The following is a 22,089-nucleotide window of genomic DNA, read 5'->3' on the forward strand; positions in this document are numbered from 1 at the left end:
TAGCCATAAATGCTTGAAAAGCTCGGATTTACAAGTTATTACTGTGCATCTAGCTAGCTAACTAATGAATTACTACAAAATTGATCTGGCAGAAAATTGTAACCAGCACCTTGGATTGCATCCAGAATCCTAACTGGCATTCAGTACAGCTCACAAAGCAATGGGGATAATGGGGATGTTTTTAAGAAGCAATGGGGACAATGGGGATATTTTATCTGAAATAGTATAGGGTCTCCTGCTTGAACAGGGGGCTGGACTAGAAGACCTCCAAGATCCCTTCCAGCTCATTCATTCTTTTAAAAAAAAGACATTACCAATGAACTATTGGATCTTCATCGAGGCATGAGTAACTTTCTGAAGAACTAGCTAGTTTGCTCACTCACAGGTTGACATTCTGTCTCTGTTACCTACAAGACACATTTATTTTTCCATTAATTTTAAGAAACAAACTCTTTGTAAGAACAGGAAAAAAGAGAAGTCTTGACAACAGCAACACCTACTGTTGTAAGAATGACACAGCAGGCTTTTTATGATTCTATTTTGTAACAAATTCTAAAAAGCATATCCCAAGTGCTCATATATTTATGGGAGAAAGTAGTGGACCATGTTATCTAGATTCAGTTCAGTTGGGTTTCAAGCTAGACTTCAAGTACGGAGATTTCAAAAGTAGTTCAAAGTAGTTCACTGTAGTTGTCAATGACCTGTACTAGTAGAGCCGGAATGAAGGTTGTGTGTCCATTCCAATGCTCCTTGAACTCTCAGCGGATTTCAGTGCCATTAGTCATGGCTGGTTCAGAGGTGGTATTCAGCAGGCTCTGACCAGTTCTGGAGAACCGGTAGCGGAAATTTGGGATAGTTTAGAGAACCGGAAAATATCACCTCTGACTGGAGATTTTACAGTATCCTTCCCCTGCCACGCCTACCAAGCTACGCCCACAGAACTAGCAGTAAAAAAAATTGAACCCCCCCACTGAGTTGGTTGAACCAGTTCAGGAATTGAATAGAAGGCACTGTTTTGCAATGGTTTGTGCCCTTTGAGTCAGTGCTGAGAAAAGATAAGAGGTTGTGCCTACAGCCCTTACTTGTGGCTGCTGCAGGGATCAACTTTCTATCCCCTTTTGTTTAAAGTCTACATGAAAATACTCGGCATATCAATAGTTTGAACTGAGGTGTCATCAGTTTGCTGATGATATCCAATTATACATATTGGGCTGACAAAGTTTTGACCAAGAGCCCAGAGATTATGAGGACCTGAAAGAAAACATTTGAGCTCAGTCTTGACACATACGAGTAACTTTGTTTGAGCCTCCTTCTTTTGGGAACATCACAGCTTTAACCTTTAGTGGAATTACTATGCCGCATGCAAGACTGGTATGCAGTCTGGGGGTCCTTTTGGACTTATAGCTCCTACTCAAATGTTTGGCCAAGCGGGTCTTTTACAGGTTTATCTGGTATGTCAGTTCCACCCACTGCCAAACCAGGGCATTCATTCATTCATTCATTCATATCAATCAATCAATCAATCAATCTATTGTTATTATTTTACAAATAACTCAAGATGGCAAAAATATCAAACACACCTTTTCCTCCTATTTTCCCCACAACAACCCTGCAAGTAGAGTTGGGTTGAGAGAGTATAACTGGCTGAAAATCAGCCAGCTGGCTTTCATGGCTAATAAGGAGAGACTTGAACGCAGGTTCTCCCACTTTCTAGATTAGTGACTTAACTGTTAGACCAAACTGGCTCTCTGTTTCCCTTTCATTGGACTACCACAATGCACTATCCATGTCCCCATTACTTTGCGGGCTGCACCTGCTGCCCGCTGGGGTTCTGAATGCAACCTAAGGTACTGGTTACAATTCTCTGCAAGATCAATCTTATAGTAATGTTATGAACTGGAAGCGGGTAATTAAATCTCACTGGCAGACCTTTTCTTTCAAGGGCTCATCATTTTCTCTTGTTTCAACAATAAAGATATAAAAAAGAACACACTGAGGAAAGAGCAATACTATGGAAGATAGTCATGTAGAATCCCAAATGAAACAATACGGCATAACTCGATCAGTTCATAACTTACCAAACTTTGCAGTACTGGGGCATTTGAAAATAATGATTTGTACAATTTTTTTCTTGAAAAGAAACAAAACAATACCTTATATTTTAATGAAAAAAGATGAGTTTGCTTACTTCTCACTGCATCCAAAAGATAAAAACTGTGTTCTTAGAGACATACTTGACATGTGAAAATGAAGATTCACTGATCTATTCTTTTTGTCTTTTTTTTTCTAAGACTTGAGGACAGGCAAAGTTGATTTTTGAATGATAGGAAAACATGGTTTTGATATTGTCCCCCCCCCCCATTATTTTGTTCATGAAAGTCAGAAAATATTAGAAAAGAATGTTTTTCTTGCCTGGGCTGCGGTGGGCCTTGCCTTATATCAGGATCCCCAGAAGTGGTTAATATCAACACTCCAGGTCAATGGGGTAAATAAAGGACTAGAGGTCAAAAGGGGGTCAGTAAATGTCTGGGACTCAACAGATGGTTGATAAATGATTGAAGGTCACTTGGACTGAATTAATCTTTTGGGGCCTCCCTAGAGCTCTATACATGTTAGTCTTTAGTCCTGAAGGTTAGCCAGCCAATGGCAAGATAGTGTTACCTGGGATTGGATAGTAAGCAAAAGTGGCTTTGAGTTAATATTCATGGCACTATCCAAGTAGTATTTATTAAATTATTTTCATATAATAAATGGCTGTGGATTAATGAACAATCTGAAACTACACAAAGACGTTGAAAAGCTGAAGTGTTTGGGGTCCCTGCCTTTTATTAACTTAGCTTGCAAAACTCTAGGCAGGCAGTAAATTGTTTCTGAAGTTCTTCCGTCAAAGCTGCACCATGATCTCTCTTCCAATCCGGAGCCTGTAAATTCTTCCCTGCTTTTGCAATTTCCTTCTGGCTGTAGCTTTGCAGGTCGTCTCCCCTCTTCCCCCCTACATAGCAATTCCTTCCGCAGGGTGAAGATCAGGTCAAATGATCAGAGGTTTCTACAGGAAACTCATTCCCGGTATGATTACTCCTGCTTTGAAAAGCAAACACTTCAAACAGAGAGAACAATCAGACTTGACTGTATATGGCATTCAGCATACTTTGGCATCTGTCTGGTAAAACAGATGAAATGGTAAAATGATTCTTACACTACCCCCTTTCCACCAGCTTGGGAAAAGAGTCATAACCACTCTTTAAAAATGTTTACTTTCTACCTACTTGCATATTTTTGGGTGTCGGTGCAAATTCAAAGTTTACTTACTGCAAAAGGAATAAAGAGGAAAACGAAGGAAGAGAGGCGTGTTAATCTACGATGGCAAAAAATCAGAGGAGCCTCAATGAATGTTATGAAGGGGGAAAGAATGTGGAAAATAGCTGATTGATTATAATCTGCAGGCTGCAGGTGAGGCAGATTATAAATACTTATCAAACCAAATGTATGTTAAAAATCAATTTTTTGTTGAGACCTTCTGAAATTGCCTAAAATCTTTTATGTGAGTTTCCTTCCTTGGCCTTCCTTCCATTTAAATCTTGTATCAGTCTTCTAGTCCAGTGGCCCCCAACCTTTTGGACACCAGGAAACAGTTCCAGGGAGAGAAGTTTTCCTGTGGACTGACGGGGGCGTGGTTTTGTGTGTTGCCTGCATCCCATGGATGGGGCTTCATTTGTTTGCATGGCCCAATTTCTAGCATGCTGCGGATCGGTTGGGGACCCCTGTTCTAGCCACTCTAGGCATTTGTTGCAGTGATCTGCAGCTCACAAAAATATATGCTTTTCAATAACAATGTAAGAAGCTGTGCTACCAGACTCCTGATTTTTCTGTAAAGAGAATGCTTGAAGAAAGATTCTAAGGAAATGTTCAGCTTGAATGTTGGACAGGTTTTTTCCTTAACTCTTTTTCTTTTTTTTCCTTTGGATAGGCCGAGTTTTGCACAATATGAGGAGAAAAAGCCAGTATTTGGACTACAGCTTGACTACATTTTGCCCAATCAAGCAAAAAAAAAATATCTATCTCTCATGTTTTAGACTGAGCCAACCAATGAGAAACTTACCTAATACCTGAACACATCCTCCTAAAAACATTATTTGTATGATAAAAATGCAACTACTGTTTACCAATTATTGTATGCCATTATATAAAATGAAGTATAAGCTATTTGAAAAACCAAGTATGGATTTTGTCTATTTGATTTTCTTTAGCAGGAGTCATTTTATATCAAAAACTAGTTTTGCTATATCAAAGAATAAAGTTTTGTCAAAATATGATATGTTAAATAGAAGAAATATATATATTTTATTTCTCTAAAAAAGATGTTAGAAATGCTTCAATGCTCACTTCACACAAAAGAGATCAATTACAGAAGAAAAATAAAGTAACATGCATACAGCGAGAGTAATCTGCCTTGCCTAGAATACTGTAAAGACATTAAGTCAACCCAACCACCTTTCTCATAAATTGCAATAGCTACACATTTGTGTAAAACACGGTTTGAGTTTTTGAGCTGCATCTAAAGAACGTAATAAGGCTATTATTTATTCCTATATGAACCTACCTCCATCACAAGATTTTAAATCTTAGTTTGCGTACATTTTGATTTTAGCACAAGGCTGTACTATCTTCACAGCAAAGGGGCACATAAACTTAGTATGATCAATATATGGGTTATTGGGATGCACAGGAATTAAGACAGGACCAAGGCAGCTCCCAATGCAAACAACCCTCATTATAAGGTATCATAAGCAGCATAATGAGTAAAGTATCATAAATAAATGCTTCGCTTTCCATTATAATGCAATCATAATCTTGGAATCTATTTATCAGTATTTATAAACTAACTGTTAAGTGTGCAACAAAAAGTGAACATGCGAATCTGGCAAGTTTTATGCAATTAATACTTTTTTTGCCGGCTAAATCCTTACCATGCACCTTGCCTAAAGGGTTTCCTTTCCTCGGCTTGAGGTACCGGGCTTCATCTTTCCTAAACAAAATCCTTCAACTAGTCCTACTCTGCTTATAAGTAGTAGGCGTACCTCATGCATTCGATAAATTAGCGATACTGTATATAATACAAGAAGAGGAATGGCTTCTCCAGCTGAATTCCTGCCTCACAGCCGTCTAGAAGAGCGAATGGCAAAAGCCTCGCCAAAACAAACTTAGCAAGAGCAGCTAAACCTATCACCAGGCTAGTCCTCTTCTATAGCCACCTTCAGCGCAAAGGCTGCTGGGGAAAAATACCCGGCAGAGTAGGCCGCACGCTAATTGACTGCTAGGCCGCGGGCTCCGCATCGCCATGGATGCGGTGCTGGCCGACGCGCTGCTCTCCCAGTCTCCCGATTGGGGTGCGTGGCTGCGGGCGGTGTGCGGCGAAGAGGGTGCGCTCACCCTCGAGCGAGCGGAGGCGCTGCGTTTCCTTTTGGAACGGGCGATACGTGTCGGGCCGCGCAACCGGGGCGAAGAGGCGCAACGGGCGGCCCGGGAGCTGGCGCTGCACCGCTGTCTCCCGGCGCTTCTCAGCGGGAGCGGCGTGCCGGCGGCTGAAAGGCCGGAGGGGTGGCGGCGGTTCGTGACAGCCGCCGGTGGAGCGCTGCGTTCCTGCATTTTGGTCTGCGGACCCCGCCTGGCTGAGCGGTTGGCCGGCGAAGTGGTGGAAACCTGCGCCGGGATTCAGGCTTGGCAAATGGAGGGCAGCGTCGAGGTCCTGTGCGCGGCGGCGCCGTGGCTGGAGGATCCCGCACTGCTCAGGCGAACTGTGGCGGCCGCCCTGAAGCTGCTGCGTGGGGAGGGAGAAGACGAGCAGGAGGAAGAGAAAGCGTTGCTGGTGGGCGGCAGGCTGTTGCCGGCGTTAGGAAGAAACGGCGCCGCCCTGAGTCTCATCTGGGAAGGCCTGGTGCTGTCGCCCCTCGCCGACACTCCGCGGGTGAACCGGACTCTGCTGGTCCTGAGCGCCCTCTCCGACGTCCTGTTTCCCCGACTGGACGGTGTCACGGATGGCGAGGCAGCTTCCTTGCTGGATGCGAGGCTTTCTTACAAGTTTTGGGAAGTGGTGCAAAAGGGACTGTCCGAGAGCGATGCTCTGTGCCGGAAAAGAGCCCGGTATTTGTTGAAGAAAGCCGTCGATGTATCTGATAAAGTGGCCTTGGAGTGCAGGTGTAGCCTGGAGGATGGCAACGGTATCTATCGGCTTTGAATAGCATTTGCTTAAATCAAGGGTCTTCAAAACTTGGCAAATTTTAAGACTTGTGGACTTCAACTCCCAGAATTCCTGAGCTAACATGACTAGAGGAGGAATTCTGGGAGTTGAAGTCCACAAGTCTTAAACTTGTATCAAGTTTGAAGACTCTTGTGCCTGCATCTTGCAAGCATTCAGTATGTGAAATGATTGTAAGAAAAGGAATGTTTGTGCTGGCTTTCCAGCCCAAGGCCAGCTGGTTAGGTTTTGGAATGGCATAATAAATTGCTTTAAATCTGGAGTACTATTATTGTGCATTTAAATCTTGCAGGTATCAGAAAGTACAGAATAGAGTAGAATAGAATAGAATAGAATAGAATAGAATAGAATTCTTTATTGGCCAAGTGTGATTGGACACGCAAGGAATTTGTCTTGGTGTAAATACTCTCAGTATATATAAAAGATACATTCATCAAGAGTCCAGAATCATAAGGTACAACACTTAATGATAGTCATAGGGTACAATAAGCAATGATGATGATAAATGAGAAATAAATGATAATCAAACCCTTTCACCACAGTCATTTTACTCTGAAATGAATTCCATAAGCAGCTTGGTCAATTTTGCTAAATTTGGATAGTATTTCAATCCAGCAAATACTATTGGTGGGGATCATTAGGAAAGGAACTGTATGACCTAAAATTGTAATGGAATACATATTTGTGGCAGATATGTATCTGGAAATGTACAGTTCTGTTCACTTTTTTTTTTTTAAAAGGTATAATCATTCTGGAAACATTGCAGAAGATAGCAGTCAAAATGCCTTCCCTGTGTGAAAAGAATAGTATTTGAAACTCTTTACATAGTCTGGAAAAAAAGTCTTTGGTGGGATATTAATTGAGATGCGTAAAAATTGCTGGAACTATGTTTTAATAAAATATTGCCTTGGATAATAATAAAATCAACAGTAGGTACATTAATAGGATGGTTTCAGTCAAAGATGGAGGATAACAGTAAATGTAGTTGAGAAAACAATGGCAATGCCTCTATGGATTTTCTAAATGGTCTCAGATAAGGGCAAAAAGTGGAACTAAGGATTTATAATATAGATTGTTTTAGAGAACAATTATTCTTTCTTGTCAGAGATCATGTCACAAGACAATATGCAGAAATAGATTAATAGCTTTTTTAAAGGTTCCCATGATAAAAGAAGATGGATAGAACTATAAGGAGAATGAGGACTTCAGTATTGGTTCATTGTTCATTCAATTGCTAGTGAATACTTCATTAACAATGAACTTTGGTTTGCATTAAAAACAATGAATGGAAATGCTAGCCTAAACTTCAAATAGAATGAAGTAAGCCAAACTTGGTTATGGACAAAAGAAAATTATACTAGCACATCTTTTCATTGTCACAGCCATTTCATACCCTGTCAAACTTCAATAAATTGATCTAGGAGAACTTGCTTCATACTTGTTCCTGTGGGATGCAACCTAGTTGGGAAATATATTAGGTGTGATGGATGTTGATAAAAAGAATTATCTGGTGAATAACAAATGAGGTGCAAGAAAGCCTCCAATCTACATAGTGTATAGCTATTTTATTGGGCTGAGATAGTGATTGTGTTTGAGAAGAAGGATGGACTCAATTGCAGTAGCAATGGGTAATTGGGAAACCTAAAGGGCCATGTTGGGAACAGATTGTCCTGGATAAAATCTATCTGTTTGATTGTAAGAGTTGACAACAAATTGATGGCATATAATGAATGCAGTACCAGTATAGGGCTTGTTAGGAGAGGGAGGGAGAAATTGAATGGGGTTCTTTCCACATCTAGAATTCTTTATTGGCCAAGTGTGATTGGACACACAAGGAATTTGTCTTCAGTGCATTAGCTCTCAGTGTACATACAAGCTATAAGTGATAAATCATTTATATATATATATATATATATTTTAATTTAAAATTTTTATACTGGTAATTTTTTATAAAATTTATCATTTTATGATAAATCATTGAGAATTCCAAAGAGGGAAAGAATTATTCTCTTACTGCATTATTTCTGGTTGTCCACTTGGACAACTTCTGTTGAGAGACTTTTTCTAAGATTATTTGAAGGGATCAGAGGTTGCATTATTATTTTGCATTATTGACATTAATTTAGGCATAAATTAATTAACATTAATTTAGGCATCTATATCTTTGCTTAAAAGGCTAAAGCATCTTATTTACTTATAGGTTCGTATTTGTTTTGGTGGTGTGCTGAAAAAAAAGATCAATTTACTCAGTTTTGGGAAAATTATGTTTTAATAATGGAGACTTTGGAAGGAAATCAGGTAAATACAGTTACTAAAAGCATTGGTTTTGTTATAAACAAAATTTTATTTACAGTACTTACTAAATTTATACTAAATTATGTGAGGGTTTGATAAAGTTGTAAAATACAAGAAGTAGATGAAGTCAGGAATTGATATGTTAGAATTATTTTATTGGTAAATGGATACATTAATATTTATAGAAGTTATAGCTTTACCTTCAGAAAACGGATAGAATTTGAAAACAGGGAATGATTCAAACTTAGTAATTATATTTTTTTCTTAAAATCTGTTGAAAGGACTTAAAAGCAGAATGATGTAAAATGCAAAGTCCATAAAGGAAATCCTATGTGTGAATTACAAAGAATATTTATGCTAAGATTTTCATGACCCCCATCACTTAACTGTTATGCAAGTCTTAAAAGATCAATATCTAGCTCTTAATTATGATTAGGCTTTTTATTTATAAAGCATATTAATATAGTAATTTCTGTTTTCCAATTTCAGATACATGTAATAAAGCCAGTTTTACCAAAGCTGAATAGCTTGTATGAACTTGCAATATCAGAAGAAAAAGGTGAGAATGTTTTTTGTAAAATAAGTCCTGTTAATATAGTATCCTATTAATAGTATCAGCATGTAAGTTTTTGAATTTATATTCAGTTCTGCAAAATTTACTGGTGCTTGATTATTCAAGACCTTTAGAATTATTTTTAGCCTTTGTAGTTGGCATCAAACATAAAAATGCAAGCCCTTAAAAAATTCATTTAGTCTTGATGTTTGTTCATCTTGGTATACCCTTGTCACAGATTCATTGTTGATTGAGTGAAATATAAAATCATCATTTTAATTAATTGGATATATATCCCACCTTTCTATACACAAGGCAAACATTATGTATATTTATAGAATATACAAAACATTTGGTTCACAATTAAGTGATCTGGTCCTCAGAGCCATGCTATGTTCTGGGATGATAAAAGAAGAACCGTGCTTGTTTTTTTTTCCTTTTGCTTGTCCATTCTGCAAAATACTTTTACTGCTCATCAGCACCTCCTTAAAGAAACTTAAGGATAGGATTTGGTATTGGTTTAAAACAAACCAGTGTGGACCTAGAGGCGTTAGAGTTTTGGGGCAGGAACAGTCTCAAGGGATGCTCCGAGATTTTTGCAGCTTGGATTTTTTGCTTCCTAACTTAGCATTTTTGCCAGTCTGATTGCAAGTGGACTTGGATCATATCAGTAATTTCATCTTATCCAGGGTGTCAGTATCATTGAAGCATCAGCAAGAAATAAAAGGTCCCAAATTCAGAGCCATCACTTATCCGACATAGACTCTTTTCACCCATTCTCTAGTTTTATGTTGATATTGGAGGCAGCTTTAACCAGAACACAATATTAGTTTAAGAATGTGCCTTGCTGCATATCTGAAGCCAACTTTCAACTAAGCCAGGTGACAGCAACCCGCAGCTCTGGAGCCGCATGTGGCTTTTTGGACCTTCTGCTGTGGCTCCCTGTTGGGTGATCCCACCACTGGCTGCCCCTGCTCCTCCCCCTCCCCCCCCCCCAGTCACTCCTCGCCTGGCCTGAGAAGGTAAAACACAAAAACAGAAAAGAGAGGGAGAGAGACCCATTTTTCCAAAGAAAACACTGAGAGCCACAAAAGCTGGGTCGGTGTGGCGGGGTGGATGGGTCATGTGACTGGGTGGGGGTGACAATGAGTTGGCCATGCCACCCCAGGTTTTGAAGCTCCCAGTGTTTTCTTTTCTGTGGGAAAAGGGTCCAAAGGGCTCTTTGAGTATTTAAGGTTGCAGACCGTGAAACCAAGCAATCCTTGATCATTTTGCAACTAACAACTTATAGCAACTTGAGACATCTGCCAATAATCACTGAGATTGACAGACAGTCAGATAGTCCTCAGTACTCTATACCAGTAGAATAATGATCAGATGATGTTGTAAGTCACTTTTGCTTCTTTAGTGAAATCCTGCAGAATAAAAATGTTTAGTTTGTCCCAGGATTTCCTCAGCTACCTTAGGAAAATGACTGTTAGCTAGAGCTCTATCTTGTTTCCTCTTGTGTGACTTTTGAACTCTACATTCAATTATATTGCATCCAGAAGTTTCACTTAGTAATAACTGCTACTTTACATTGATAGATATTAACCACTCTGTTGCTTTGTAGAACCAGTTAAAGGCATTCATCTTTTATCTTTAAAGTTTTGATTAGTTTAAGTTCTGACTAAGTAATTGCTTGTCTTGTGTAAACCACCACAGTATTAAGGCTGAGAGAAGAGATCTTTTTCAAGCCATCCCCGTTTTTAACATTATTTTTCTTTGTGGATTGCTTTCATTGTGATGTTTCTTATAATTTCTGTAACTATATAAAATAATCCGCTCTTACAAAATAAATTATTTGTACAGACATGCAATCAAGTGAAATAGCTGATGCAAAGTGTGCATATTTGTTTTTTTTCAACATAGATTGTTGGATGTTCCATCCTTCATGGCATATGTGCATTTACAAAAGAATGTTTGAGAGTGAAAATAAGACATTGGCAAAGGAAAGTGTCATTCACTTTCTTGAAATCTGGCAAAGAAAATGTCTTCCCTCACCACAAGGATTTTCAGAGGTAAGCTTTACTGCGCATCTGTATAAGATTCTTTTTATTAATCCTCTAAAGCAGGGATCACCCACCTCCGAGCTGCGTCCCACGGACTGTTCAGAACAGGGCACACAAGTGATGGGTGAGCGTGCGCATGCAGCTCCACTTGCACAAGTGGTGGGCAAGCATGTGTCCGTGAAACTCCATTTGAGTGAGCAGGGGGTGCCTGCACACCCACTGCTTGCACAAATAAAGCTGCTCAGGCTTGTTCACCCACCAGTCAACCCTCCCCTCTCTCCCCTTTTGTTGCCACTGCTGCTGGTCCACAAAGCCAAAAAGACCGGGGACTGCTGCTCTAAAGAAGGCCTAGCTATCTATTACCCCATTCCCTGTTTTAAGTCTTTTTATATAATTGCTTCATGATTCCTTTGCTTATTTTTCAAAAGTTGAAGCTAGTGTTCTTGTACAGTCTTACCTGGAGATTTTAATTGTTCCCTGACTAACTGTACTATATTTATATCTAAAAAGATATTTACTGCAGAACAAATAAACTGCAATTAATGTCTGTTTTATTTCTTTTAATGAAGATCTCATTTCTTTCGTTTAGTTCATTATTGGCCCTTTAATGGATGCTCTTTCAGAAAGTTCTCTTTATAGCAGGTAAATACGTTGTTTAATGAAAAACTCAGTAAAATAATTTTTGTAGATGTTAAAAAGATAAAAGATTGTTTCAGGTTTTATTGCACTTTGGGGTAGAACTGCATATTTGCACCTATCTTTAATAGCATTTAAACTATAGTCAGAATAGGGAGGAGAAAAAAATAATACTCTCATTAATATTTGATGTACCTACATTTAACACAGTGAGAAAAGAAGTAAGTGAAACTCCAGAAAACAGATTTCTTGGATGCCATTATTGCTAGTTAATCCATTATACTGCTAAAGTAGCCACATTTATTTTTTTCTAAGAGGTCAAGGGCCATGGTGGATGCAATTGATGTAAAATGATTAGACTTATATCATGCAGGTTGAAGGGGGCTGGATTGCTGCTCCCTCTCCCTCTCTCTCTCCCGCCCTCCCTTCTCTCTCTCTCTCTCTCTCTCTCCCTCCCCCCCCTCCCTCTGAGGGTCTTCTTTTCAAACAAATGCTATCTTCATTTTAAGACACAGGCTTCAGGTTTCATGTACTTTCCTTCTCAACATGTTTAATAATTGGAAGGGGTTCCAAGGCTGTCAAAAATGTGAATCAGGAAGTGAGTTTGTTTATTCAGAAAATGATTGTTTGTTCTTTGAGGATAGCTTGTTTTTGGAACGTTATCTGATTTAAATTGTATTTGTTGTTGTTGTTGTTTCAGTCAAGAGAGATATCCAGGTATCTATTGGGTGCAAATGTGAAAACTGGTCTTATTGCCTGATCTTACCCTGACAGCCTCCGGTACAACCTCTCTTATATGTGTGGGATCTTCCTGATTTAGTTAGATATGGTATGAGAGAAAGAAGAGGGTCTTTCCCATAGGCAGGTTTAATGGACGGGAATTCTGCTTGGGCAAAATGCTTCTTTCTAATTTTGAGAAACTTCTGTCCTGCAGAATTCTCTGGGCTACTGTTTGTCCCATTCTGGCAAGGGAGATGATGAGTCTTTTTTAAAAAAGTTTGAGAATCTACTAGGGAAAGTAAGATGCACAGAAATCAGCTTTACATTCTCTTACCTCACAATCAGACCAAATGAATACTGTGGGAATTCTTCTAATTATTTTAGTTACCACATATCTCTGTTTAAGGTTTTGATAATCTGCAAACTTATTCTATGACCCAATAAAATGTTGTAATAAAATTAAATTGTAGCCTTGGCACTAAGTTTCTTTAAATTATCTCTTTGCTTTAACTTAACAGGCTATCAGGACAGATTATGGGTACTTGTCCTCCATTAGGAATAATTCTGCAGAAATTCATGGCGACTTTCTTCACGAGCCTTTCAGGAAGTGAAAAAAGTATGTTTAGTTAATGGCATTATTCTGGAATAGCATGACTCTCAGTTCTCTGCTTCAGGATAACTTATTATTATTAGTTGATTTTATTATTTTTTGATACAAATGCAAATATAAACTTGATGATGATGACACAGATATTGGTGTTTGTGCAGGGTTTGTCTAGAGATATTACTAAGTCTCTGAGGCAGGCACAGACTCACAATTTTATTGCCATGTACCAAAAATGGAATTAGAGGTGCAGCTGCTTTCTGAAAGAGAGAAATTAACCCTGAATCACTTGCTAAATGTCATGAATGTGGTTACTGTGTTTAATTATTTTTTTCCACAGTAATGGGTATCAAAATCGGGGGATGATAGTGGAAGTGCACAAGTGATATTAAACACTCATAAAATTGGAACAATTAAAGCAGCATATTGTTGTCTAGCTTTGCCCTGTCTTATTTTACAATCTTCTCTTTTTCAGTTATCCTATATTTATTCCCCGGGACAAAAAAATTCTGTCTCTTGGGCTAAAAAATAGAAGAGATAATCTATAGAACTGGGGATTATAATCTAAATTGTGATTGAGAAAATATATTTATTCCTATTTATATTTGAATTCTTTATTTTTTTAATTATACTTCATTACATTTCTACAAAGAATGAAATATTAAAAAATTGGAGAGAAAAATAAGAAGGTACATATTGCAAAGGATAAAGGGAAATAACTTCCTACTTTATTTGACAGTTACAAATAAAAAGTACATTAACCTTTTGATCTGAAATTATTACATAGTACTTCTATAATCATAAGCAATTCTAATGGTCAAATACTAAAAGTAATATAGCCTTTCTTTCGATCTCAAGCAAAAAGTCCATTAATGGCTTCCATATAGAACCAAAGCTATCTTCAATATGATAACAATGCTATTTTCTTTCTCTTTAAAGGGAGCTTTTTGTTAAAATTTATTCAGAAGATGAGCAATAGGCACTGGTGTGCTATTCCTGTTTTGTTTCTCTCCATGGCATTGGCACATATACCACAGTGTAGAGCACTGGCTAGCAAAGGGCTCCTTGCATTAAGGTGATGTTCTGAATTTTCTATTTTTCTATGAATTTTCCGTATCCTCAGTTCATTGTTTGACTTTTCAAAACATGTATTTGATCCATTTACAGAAATGTTCTGCAGTGTACTATGATCACACATCAGATTCTTCTACGAGGAGCTGCTCAGTGCTTTCTTCTTAAAGCAGCTATACACTTAATAGATACAGTAAGTATGATATTTTTAAACAAATGTTTGTTTTAATGTACAGAAGGAAAAACAAAGCAAAAATAGTCAAAAGCATATTGTAATATGCATAAGAATAGTTTTTAAACTGTATTAAATGTTGGCTATATAGTATAACAATCACCATTTTTGTAGCAAGTATTCCAGTCCTGATAGGGGTTTTTTTTGGGGGGGGGGTATTTTAGGAAAGGCAATTTGTCACATACATTTAATTGTTTTCTAGTGCTTTCATGGATAAAACTTTTTCCTTTAAAAATGTGAGAGTCCCAACTTGTTTGATTTCTTGTTGAAAATCAAAACTGAAATATTTCTCCTATTTAAATTATCTTCCCAGCCATCAATTTTTTTTAGAAATCAAACAAGTTCACTTTCATATGTGTATTTATCTTGCATTAAAATGAACTGCAAGATTACATTATTATGTCTAAGGTAGGGGTCCCCAACCCCGGGGCGCAGCCCATTACCAGGCTGTGAGTGATGGGGCGGTGCGTGCATGTGTGCACAGTTCAACTTGCACAAACACTAGGCCGGCATGTGTACATGCATGCACAGCTCAACTTGCACAAGTTGAGATGCATGTGCATGCATGTGCACTCTGACTGGCTGCTTGTGCAAGTTGAGCTGCATGTGCGCATGCAATTGCTACTCGCATGGCTCGGTTCCCCACTCCCCCCCTTCAGATAAGCCATCAAGCTGCAAAAGTTGGGGTCCACTAGTCTAAGATATGGTACTGCAAGTTACCAAGAAATGGTACCCTTCAATTTGTTCTTCCTGGTATAAAATATATCAGGAATTAAGCTAAGTCAAATTTATGTACACCATAAATGCATCAGGATTGTTACAGCGTGGGCTCAAGAAAAATAATCTGATTGCTCCAAAACACATTAACAGTTTGCATGTTGAAATGTAATGTTCATGATAGCAAATATGCTTTTGTGTATTAGCTCTTTAAAAGTGGCTGTGGAGATTAAGTTGGTGCTTGAACAATTTTGTCTGAAATGTGTGCATCAAATATGGTTTTAATATTCTAATATATTCTTGGCTTAAACTTCATTTCATCATATAAACAATAGAAATAGCAAATGGACAAGTGAAGCAAAACACTTTGTTCAGCAACAAAAGGACAGAAGTTTTTAAGAGCAACGAAGTGTTTTCATGTTGGTTTTTGTAACAGCAGACACTTAAACATTTCTGTTAATTTAAAAAGAATGATATGATACTATGATATGATAATTTTATATTGAGTTTTGGAGCAAAATATTAACCTCAGAGACATGCAATATAGAAATATTCTATCTGTTAAAATAACATTTAACTGAATATTTACTGTCCCATATGTAATAAATCCTGATTACATTTCTTTAGGAAAAGGTATCACTGTCAGATATTTCAAACTTCATTACATATCTGAAACCGGAGGAGTCACTAGGGAGAAAAACTGCTTTGTGGACAATGGTGAGAAAAATGAAATCAATTATGTAACTGAGCAATAACTATTTCCTTTGGTGATTGCTAATCTCATTATGAAGGCATATGTCTGAACTCTGAACTCTGTTCAGAAGCCCATATACACATTTTTCCTCATGTTCTCGTTCCCATTTGTCTGAGTCATATACCCATGATGCTAGGTTTATAATGCAAAATTGCAAACTTATAGTAGTTCAATTCAGGTTGAATCAGCATTCCTACCCATGCCAACTGTCTTGTCTATGATTTAACATTATTCTACCTACCACTGAGGTTAATATACTACTATATAGTTGCTTTTACATGTTTATAGAAGAGAGATAAAAATGATGTTTAATTTTGTTTTGGTCAGCTTTGTGATTGGTTGCACGTAAATGACAAGTACTTTCAAAAGACTTTAAACTGTGAAGTCCCACAAGATAAAACAGCCTTAAGTGTTTATGTGCAGCTTCTTGTGGAGGACTACCTTAAAACACCTCTTGCCAATTGTAAGTATTGTGTAATAATAATAATGTTAAAGTAGGGACATGTTTATAAAATAATTGGTTCCTAATGTAGAATGCATTCACCATTGGGCTTATTACAAATTTTCAAGAAAGATAATTTTATATAAGAGAAAAAGAAACTTACATATTGACCTCTACTTGCTTAATAAGTAATTAGGATACTCAAAAGTGAACTAATTTGTCATTGGGCAGCTAGTATGCTAAGACGTGGTCAGTTGCTCATCTTGAAAAAAAATCATTAAATTTAAATATTAAATTTTATTTTTGCAAAACCAAAATTAAAATAGAAATTTTTTGCAACTTCTCAATATCAATGTATGTAATTTTTTTAAAAAAGTATTTTAAATTCTACATACAACAGCCTTTATTTTGAGTCAGACTCATAATTTTTGGTGTGAAATTGGAAACTTTAAAACATACTTGTACCTGCATGCCTGTCTAACTTTTCATATTCGAAATATATATATATTTTTCATAACAGCCGATTGCCTTCCAGACTGGTTCGATGCTAAACGGGTGGCTACAATGATCCTTCTAGCTGCAGATGTAGAAGAGATAAGGCACACATATAAGTAAGTATCAGATTATTCCATTAGATGCAAAATAGGTTAACAAGGACCAATCTTGTCAGAACTCGGGGGGCTTTCTCACTTATTAATATATTTATTTTCTTGGGCAATATTTAAGGATTTGTTCTCACCTTCTGATAATTGATTGTATCATATTCTTAAAATAATTGTCTGATTTAAATATTCAGTCTGTCTCTTTTTTCCATTCTCCTTCTACAAATACTGCCCCAGATTCTGAATTGAAACATGCCAAAAATAGTGTCTGTGGTGATTTTTTCCTACTTGTTGCTATTTGGAAGGTGTAGTATGACTTCAATGCTATGTGACACCTTCTGTTTTAGAAAAAGGTGCATTACTTTGCAGAAGTCAGTATAAGTCTGTAATTTCCTCTTTTTTTTTGTTTATTTTGTATAGTGACAATAGCAGCACTGAACGGATTGGTCTAAAGGCGCTCTTAAATCCTCTGCTGGATGTGTTGCTGAAACTTGGCACTAATCCCTACATCTCATCACTAAAAATTGATAAAAGCCTACAACTGCTATTGAAGATAATGCAGACTTGTTCAATCAAAACTTCTAAACCAGAAGTTGGTTAGTGGTATCTTCAGTATGTTAACTTTATTATTCTTGATCCTTTAATTAGAATAACAACATAAAATCTATGAAAATTACTTCACCTTATTTGGATAGATAGGCAAACTGAAAATTTTGAACAAATAATTTGGATTCCATCGTCAAATCCTTGCTGTTAGTAATAAAGATGTGGTCAGGCAATCACTTTTGTAGTGATTTGACCAGCCATTTCAAAGACATCCCAGTACTATAAGGCATGAATTGTGGTCTGAGCCTTAACATGCAAAACTTTTTGAATCTACAATTTTCTGTTCATATAGAAAGGCAAATTGTTGAGACCCAAATTTATGATGTTCCAAAATGCTAGATCATTTACTGAACTTCATTTACTCATCTCTTTCAGGTTCAGCCTCTCTCATTTAAGTAACTCCTCATTCTTACCCATCAAGGCAGTTCATTTTTTCTTTACTTTCCCTCTTCCTTGCTGTTTTTTTTTAAAAGACTCATTCATTCATTCTTTGTACACCTCATTCTAGACTCATTCCTCTCATCTTTCTGGGGTTCTGCCATGACCATCCTATCTTGTTGTGTCTATGGAGATTCTCAGTCACGCAGGTCCAAAAAGTGCTTTTTTTAAAGGAGGATGAGAGGGAAGAGTCTGAACATACTTCCCAGACAAGCATTCCATAAAGCTGTTTTTGGCCACTCTGAATTATCAAAATTGTTAAAATAATAAAAAGATGTTTCAAAATACCAGTACATTTTATTTAATAGTTTAAAAACATCTAGTTCTAAAGTTCTAGTACCAATTCTTTCCTAATTAGGAGGAGCGTTATTCCTAGATCTGTTCTATGTAATGGGAGGACAAATTAGAAGGTTCAGAGAGGGGAAGGACAAAGGAATTCTACTTTGTCATTTTTATTGACTAAAAAAGGACTTCCATTTTAAATTCTGCTTACCTAATTGAATAATGTATGTTTTACCTGTTACAGTGGTAAAATGGTATAAATACAATTTCTATATCGCTTCAGAAGCAGAAATGTACTCTTGTTTTAACGTAATGATTCTTTATATATAGATGAAACAGTAGTATTTCTCCAGAAGTCAATTATGCTCGCCACTGAAAGTATTTTGGATTTTCTCCTCAGAAGACTTACTGCAAATGAACTAAATGTTGTAAGTATTTAGTGCAGAAACCAGTCTGGCAAATACCTGTAGTAAGTTGTATACTGAAATGAACTTATTTGGAATATTTTAAAAGTCCCCAATCATTTATAGCAGGTAGCAGTTTTAAAACCTTTCTAATCTGTAAAAATAGTTACAAAAGTATTACACACCCAAATACAAATAATTAATGTATATTGATTTATGTAATTTGCCTTGGCTGATTAGCTGTTGTGGATATGTTATGTAATAATATATCCAGATGATGGGAATTGTTGATTATATGCAGACTGCTCAAATATATTTCTTGCTTGTTTATCTGTGTATATATCATGAAAAATGAGTGTTCTGTTTGTGTCTGTCTGCAACTTAGAAAATCCAATAGAATCCAGAGAGGCTTTTCTGTGCCAAAAAGTGCTAGTTGTTAAGGTGACAAAGTGTTTTGGAAATAGAAAGGCATTACAATATTACAAGACTGCAGCTGCCAATCAGAGTTAGAGAGCTTAAAGAAAAATCTTGTTTGGCATGCATAAATTACTGTATCAGTATATTGTGTTTTGTAGGAATGTGCAGATTTTTGTATTTTTTTGTTATCACAAATATGAATAATAATTTATTTTTTCATTTCAGATGACACAACTGGAACATTGTAATTTATATCTGCAAGTCTTGTCAGAACTAATAAATTTCTATTCAGCCAGTGGATGGAGAAAAGGACCCTTTCTCTGCACTTTTGTCTCATCTTTAATAAATGCTTCTCTCTACAATCTGCAGGAGATACGTGATGGCGAGGTACTATTGAGGTTACAATGGCCTATAGTTAAGAATGAATCAAACTTGCATCAATTGGATTTTCCCTGTTGATGCTGGGGGAGATGCTATCACATCTGCATTATTTATTGGTTTAGTGTCTAACCCAAAGTCAGATAAGAAACCCTAAACAATGTTTGCTAACTAGAAAAGTTTGCCACACATAAAAAGGGGGCAGGGCTTCAACTGAGTAGGCTCACCTTCCCTGCCATGCCCCCCCGATGCTTCTCATCCTCGCAGACATCACTAGCGGAATCACACAGAGCTCTTAGAAAACCCCAGCAATAGCTGTTCTCAAATAGGAATATATTGTCAAAATAAGCATAGGTATTTTCTCAGAATGAAGTTTTATTAAAAATGTTAATTGATTTAAAAACAAACAAACTTTACTGTTTACAGTACTAAAATGATTTTGAACATAGTTTCAAGCTAGAATTTTCTCGACTTTATCACTCGAATGAGAATAAAATGACAATAAGTTCCAATTTTCAATGTTCTACCAAACAATTGCAGATCAGTAATGGGTCAGAAGCTTTAAAATAGAAAACATGTTATTGTGAAATAGATAAGATGATATTGGTATGCCTAATAAAGCTGGATGGTTATCATGATTTTCTGGTATTTTAAAACTGTACAAATGACTCCAGGCCTGCTTCCCCCCTGCCCCCTTGATGGTACATAACTTGAGTTGTTTGAAGAAATGGGATGGATCACGAATTGCATTTAGAGTAGACTTTCAAATCAACATGACTTCAATTAGTCATAATAATGGTTAAAACTGTGTGTGTTTGGGGAAGAAGGAAGCTTGATTAGGTTCTTATCTCTATCCCACCTGCCAGATTAAGAAAGCTAGGAGTTTAACTTTTTTTTATTAGAGAAGGAAATGCTTTACCTATGTTCAAATTAGTGCATATTTTATTGTCTTTTTAAAACAAACATACGATAAAACCATGGTATTTATATCTTCTAGGACATAAAACTTGAAGAACAGATTCAGAAAGTAGTGAGTTTGGCAGCCTTAAAGGTTGTTTGTGAAATTATGGATCAGAATCCAGACCTTCAACTTCAATTTCTACCAGCTGTTAACTCCCTTAAAACAGCAATTTTCAGCACCCAACTTAACCATGTATTAAAGAAGCCAAACAGCATGGAACAACAAAGGTACAAATTGCTCAACAATTTTTTTTCTACTGAAGTATTTTACTATTACATTATTATAAATATAATTTATAATTTCTGCCTTAAAAAATTCTATAGATGCCTTTATGACTTTCTAATTATTGGTGTAGCCATTATTCCTTTTAGGTTTAATTGAAACCTGAGAAAATTTATGCAAATGTATGTTCTTTACATATAGGTTTGGCAGGTTGTGCTAATACAGAAATTGCCATTTCTGTTTCTTTTACTTTTAATATATCTTGTTATTATATATAATAATTTATGTGTTACTAAAATTTACTCAACATTGTAATCTGATTTTTTCTACAGTTCAGTTGAAGAAGCAGCATCTCATGAAGGATGGGGGAAAATTGTAGCACGTTACATACATGATCAGTGGGTCTGTCTTCATTTTGTTCTCAACAATTATCAAAATCTGTCCAAGGACAAACATTTAGAACAACATTTTTATGATGTTCAGGACTACAAAAGAATGTTACAGTCTGCACTAGAAGCAATAACAATTCTTCCTTCTGACCATGTTTTACCAGTTTTTCACTGCATGAAAATATTTGTTTCCAAGGTAATTCCAACAAAACAATGTGGGGTTTTATTGTGTATTTTAAATTTGGTCTTGTCTTGAACTAAATATGATTTCTGCTTGCCTTTAGCTTATGGAATCTTCTGAATCTCTATGCATAGAAGCTTTTGAAATGTCATGGAAAATAATATTTTCTCTTAGCAACACACAACTGATATTTTGGCCTAATTTAAAAGCTTTTATTCAACTTGTGTTTGATCCTGAAATTCTTGTTACCGCAGCCAGGTTCAAGAGTGAAACATACTTAAAGATAAAAGAGGTAAAATATTTAAAACTGTTAGTTGTTTCTTGTGATATTTTTAATTACTGCATTCAGATGAACCTATATAGACTAAAACTGAAACATGGAAGCATCTCTTTACTTCTCTTTTCCTGAGCTTTAACTCGGGAAGCATCTGATTCATCATGAAATTATAGGTACCAGTTTCAAATCAGGCCAAGATACTGAACAATAGTGGTTCAGTATCTCATCTCCTCATCCCCATATTTCACAGACATTGAATATAACAGTATACATTTATTTAATCATAGAATTTTAAACAAGGCATTTTTAATGCAAGCAAGCACTGAAATAATAAACTCCAAATTAACAATATCCAGGTATTCCAACAATAGAAAACAGGTAAAAATGGCTAATTCCAAGCTACAAGAATTTATAGAGAGCTCACCTTCATTTGGAATATAAAAAGTGTCTATGAACTGATTATTTATTAATTTTTTTATGCTGCCCATCTAACTCTGAAAAGTGACTCTGGGCAGCTGAATCAAGCTTCTTGATTAAAAATTAGTTTTGCTACAACTACAGAAAAGTTATGAATTTATTCCAGTTATGCTACCTGCGTCCA

General features: G+C 36.6%; 1 protein-coding gene and 1 long non-coding RNA gene across 3 annotated transcripts in view; both read left to right on the forward strand.

Moving 5' to 3' along the window:
- Positions 1 to 4,099, forward strand: part of LOC148127663 (uncharacterized) — a 61,822-nt gene extending 57,723 nt beyond the window's left edge. The window contains exon 3 of the long non-coding RNA XR_015744329.1: positions 3,968 to 4,099. This is a non-coding gene — a long non-coding RNA (uncharacterized LOC148127663). The remainder of the gene's footprint in view (positions 1 to 3,967) is intronic.
- Positions 4,100 to 4,324: 225 nt separating this feature from the next.
- Positions 4,325 to 22,089, forward strand: part of TARBP1 (tRNA guanosine 2 -O-methyltransferase TARBP1) — a 30,661-nt gene continuing 12,896 nt past the window's right edge. Inside the window, exons 1-17 of one of the 2 annotated variants that reach the window (XM_026705201.2) lie at positions 4,325 to 6,218; positions 8,457 to 8,554; positions 9,041 to 9,110; positions 11,016 to 11,164; positions 11,745 to 11,797; positions 13,030 to 13,127; positions 14,055 to 14,190; positions 14,283 to 14,379; positions 15,763 to 15,852; positions 16,217 to 16,352; positions 16,852 to 16,942; positions 17,354 to 17,529; positions 18,590 to 18,687; positions 19,306 to 19,467; positions 20,456 to 20,646; positions 20,974 to 21,226; positions 21,315 to 21,503. In XM_026705201.2, the coding sequence (XP_026560986.2) occupies positions 5,339 to 6,218; positions 8,457 to 8,554; positions 9,041 to 9,110; positions 11,016 to 11,164; positions 11,745 to 11,797; positions 13,030 to 13,127; positions 14,055 to 14,190; positions 14,283 to 14,379; positions 15,763 to 15,852; positions 16,217 to 16,352; positions 16,852 to 16,942; positions 17,354 to 17,529; positions 18,590 to 18,687; positions 19,306 to 19,467; positions 20,456 to 20,646; positions 20,974 to 21,226; positions 21,315 to 21,503 (2,967 nt within the window). In that variant the 5' untranslated portion in view covers positions 4,325 to 5,338. The remainder of the gene's footprint in view (positions 6,219 to 8,456; positions 8,555 to 9,040; positions 9,111 to 11,015; positions 11,165 to 11,744; positions 11,798 to 13,029; positions 13,128 to 14,054; positions 14,191 to 14,282; positions 14,380 to 15,762; positions 15,853 to 16,216; positions 16,353 to 16,851; positions 16,943 to 17,353; positions 17,530 to 18,589; positions 18,688 to 19,305; positions 19,468 to 20,455; positions 20,647 to 20,973; positions 21,227 to 21,314; positions 21,504 to 22,089) is intronic. The other variant, XM_087937425.1, reaches the window with a different exon arrangement.

Source organism: Pseudonaja textilis, chromosome 1 (genome assembly GCF_049901715.1).
Source record: "Pseudonaja textilis isolate UNSWEBS1 chromosome 1, rPseTex1.2, whole genome shotgun sequence".
NCBI lineage: Eukaryota > Metazoa > Chordata > Lepidosauria > Squamata > Elapidae > Pseudonaja > Pseudonaja textilis.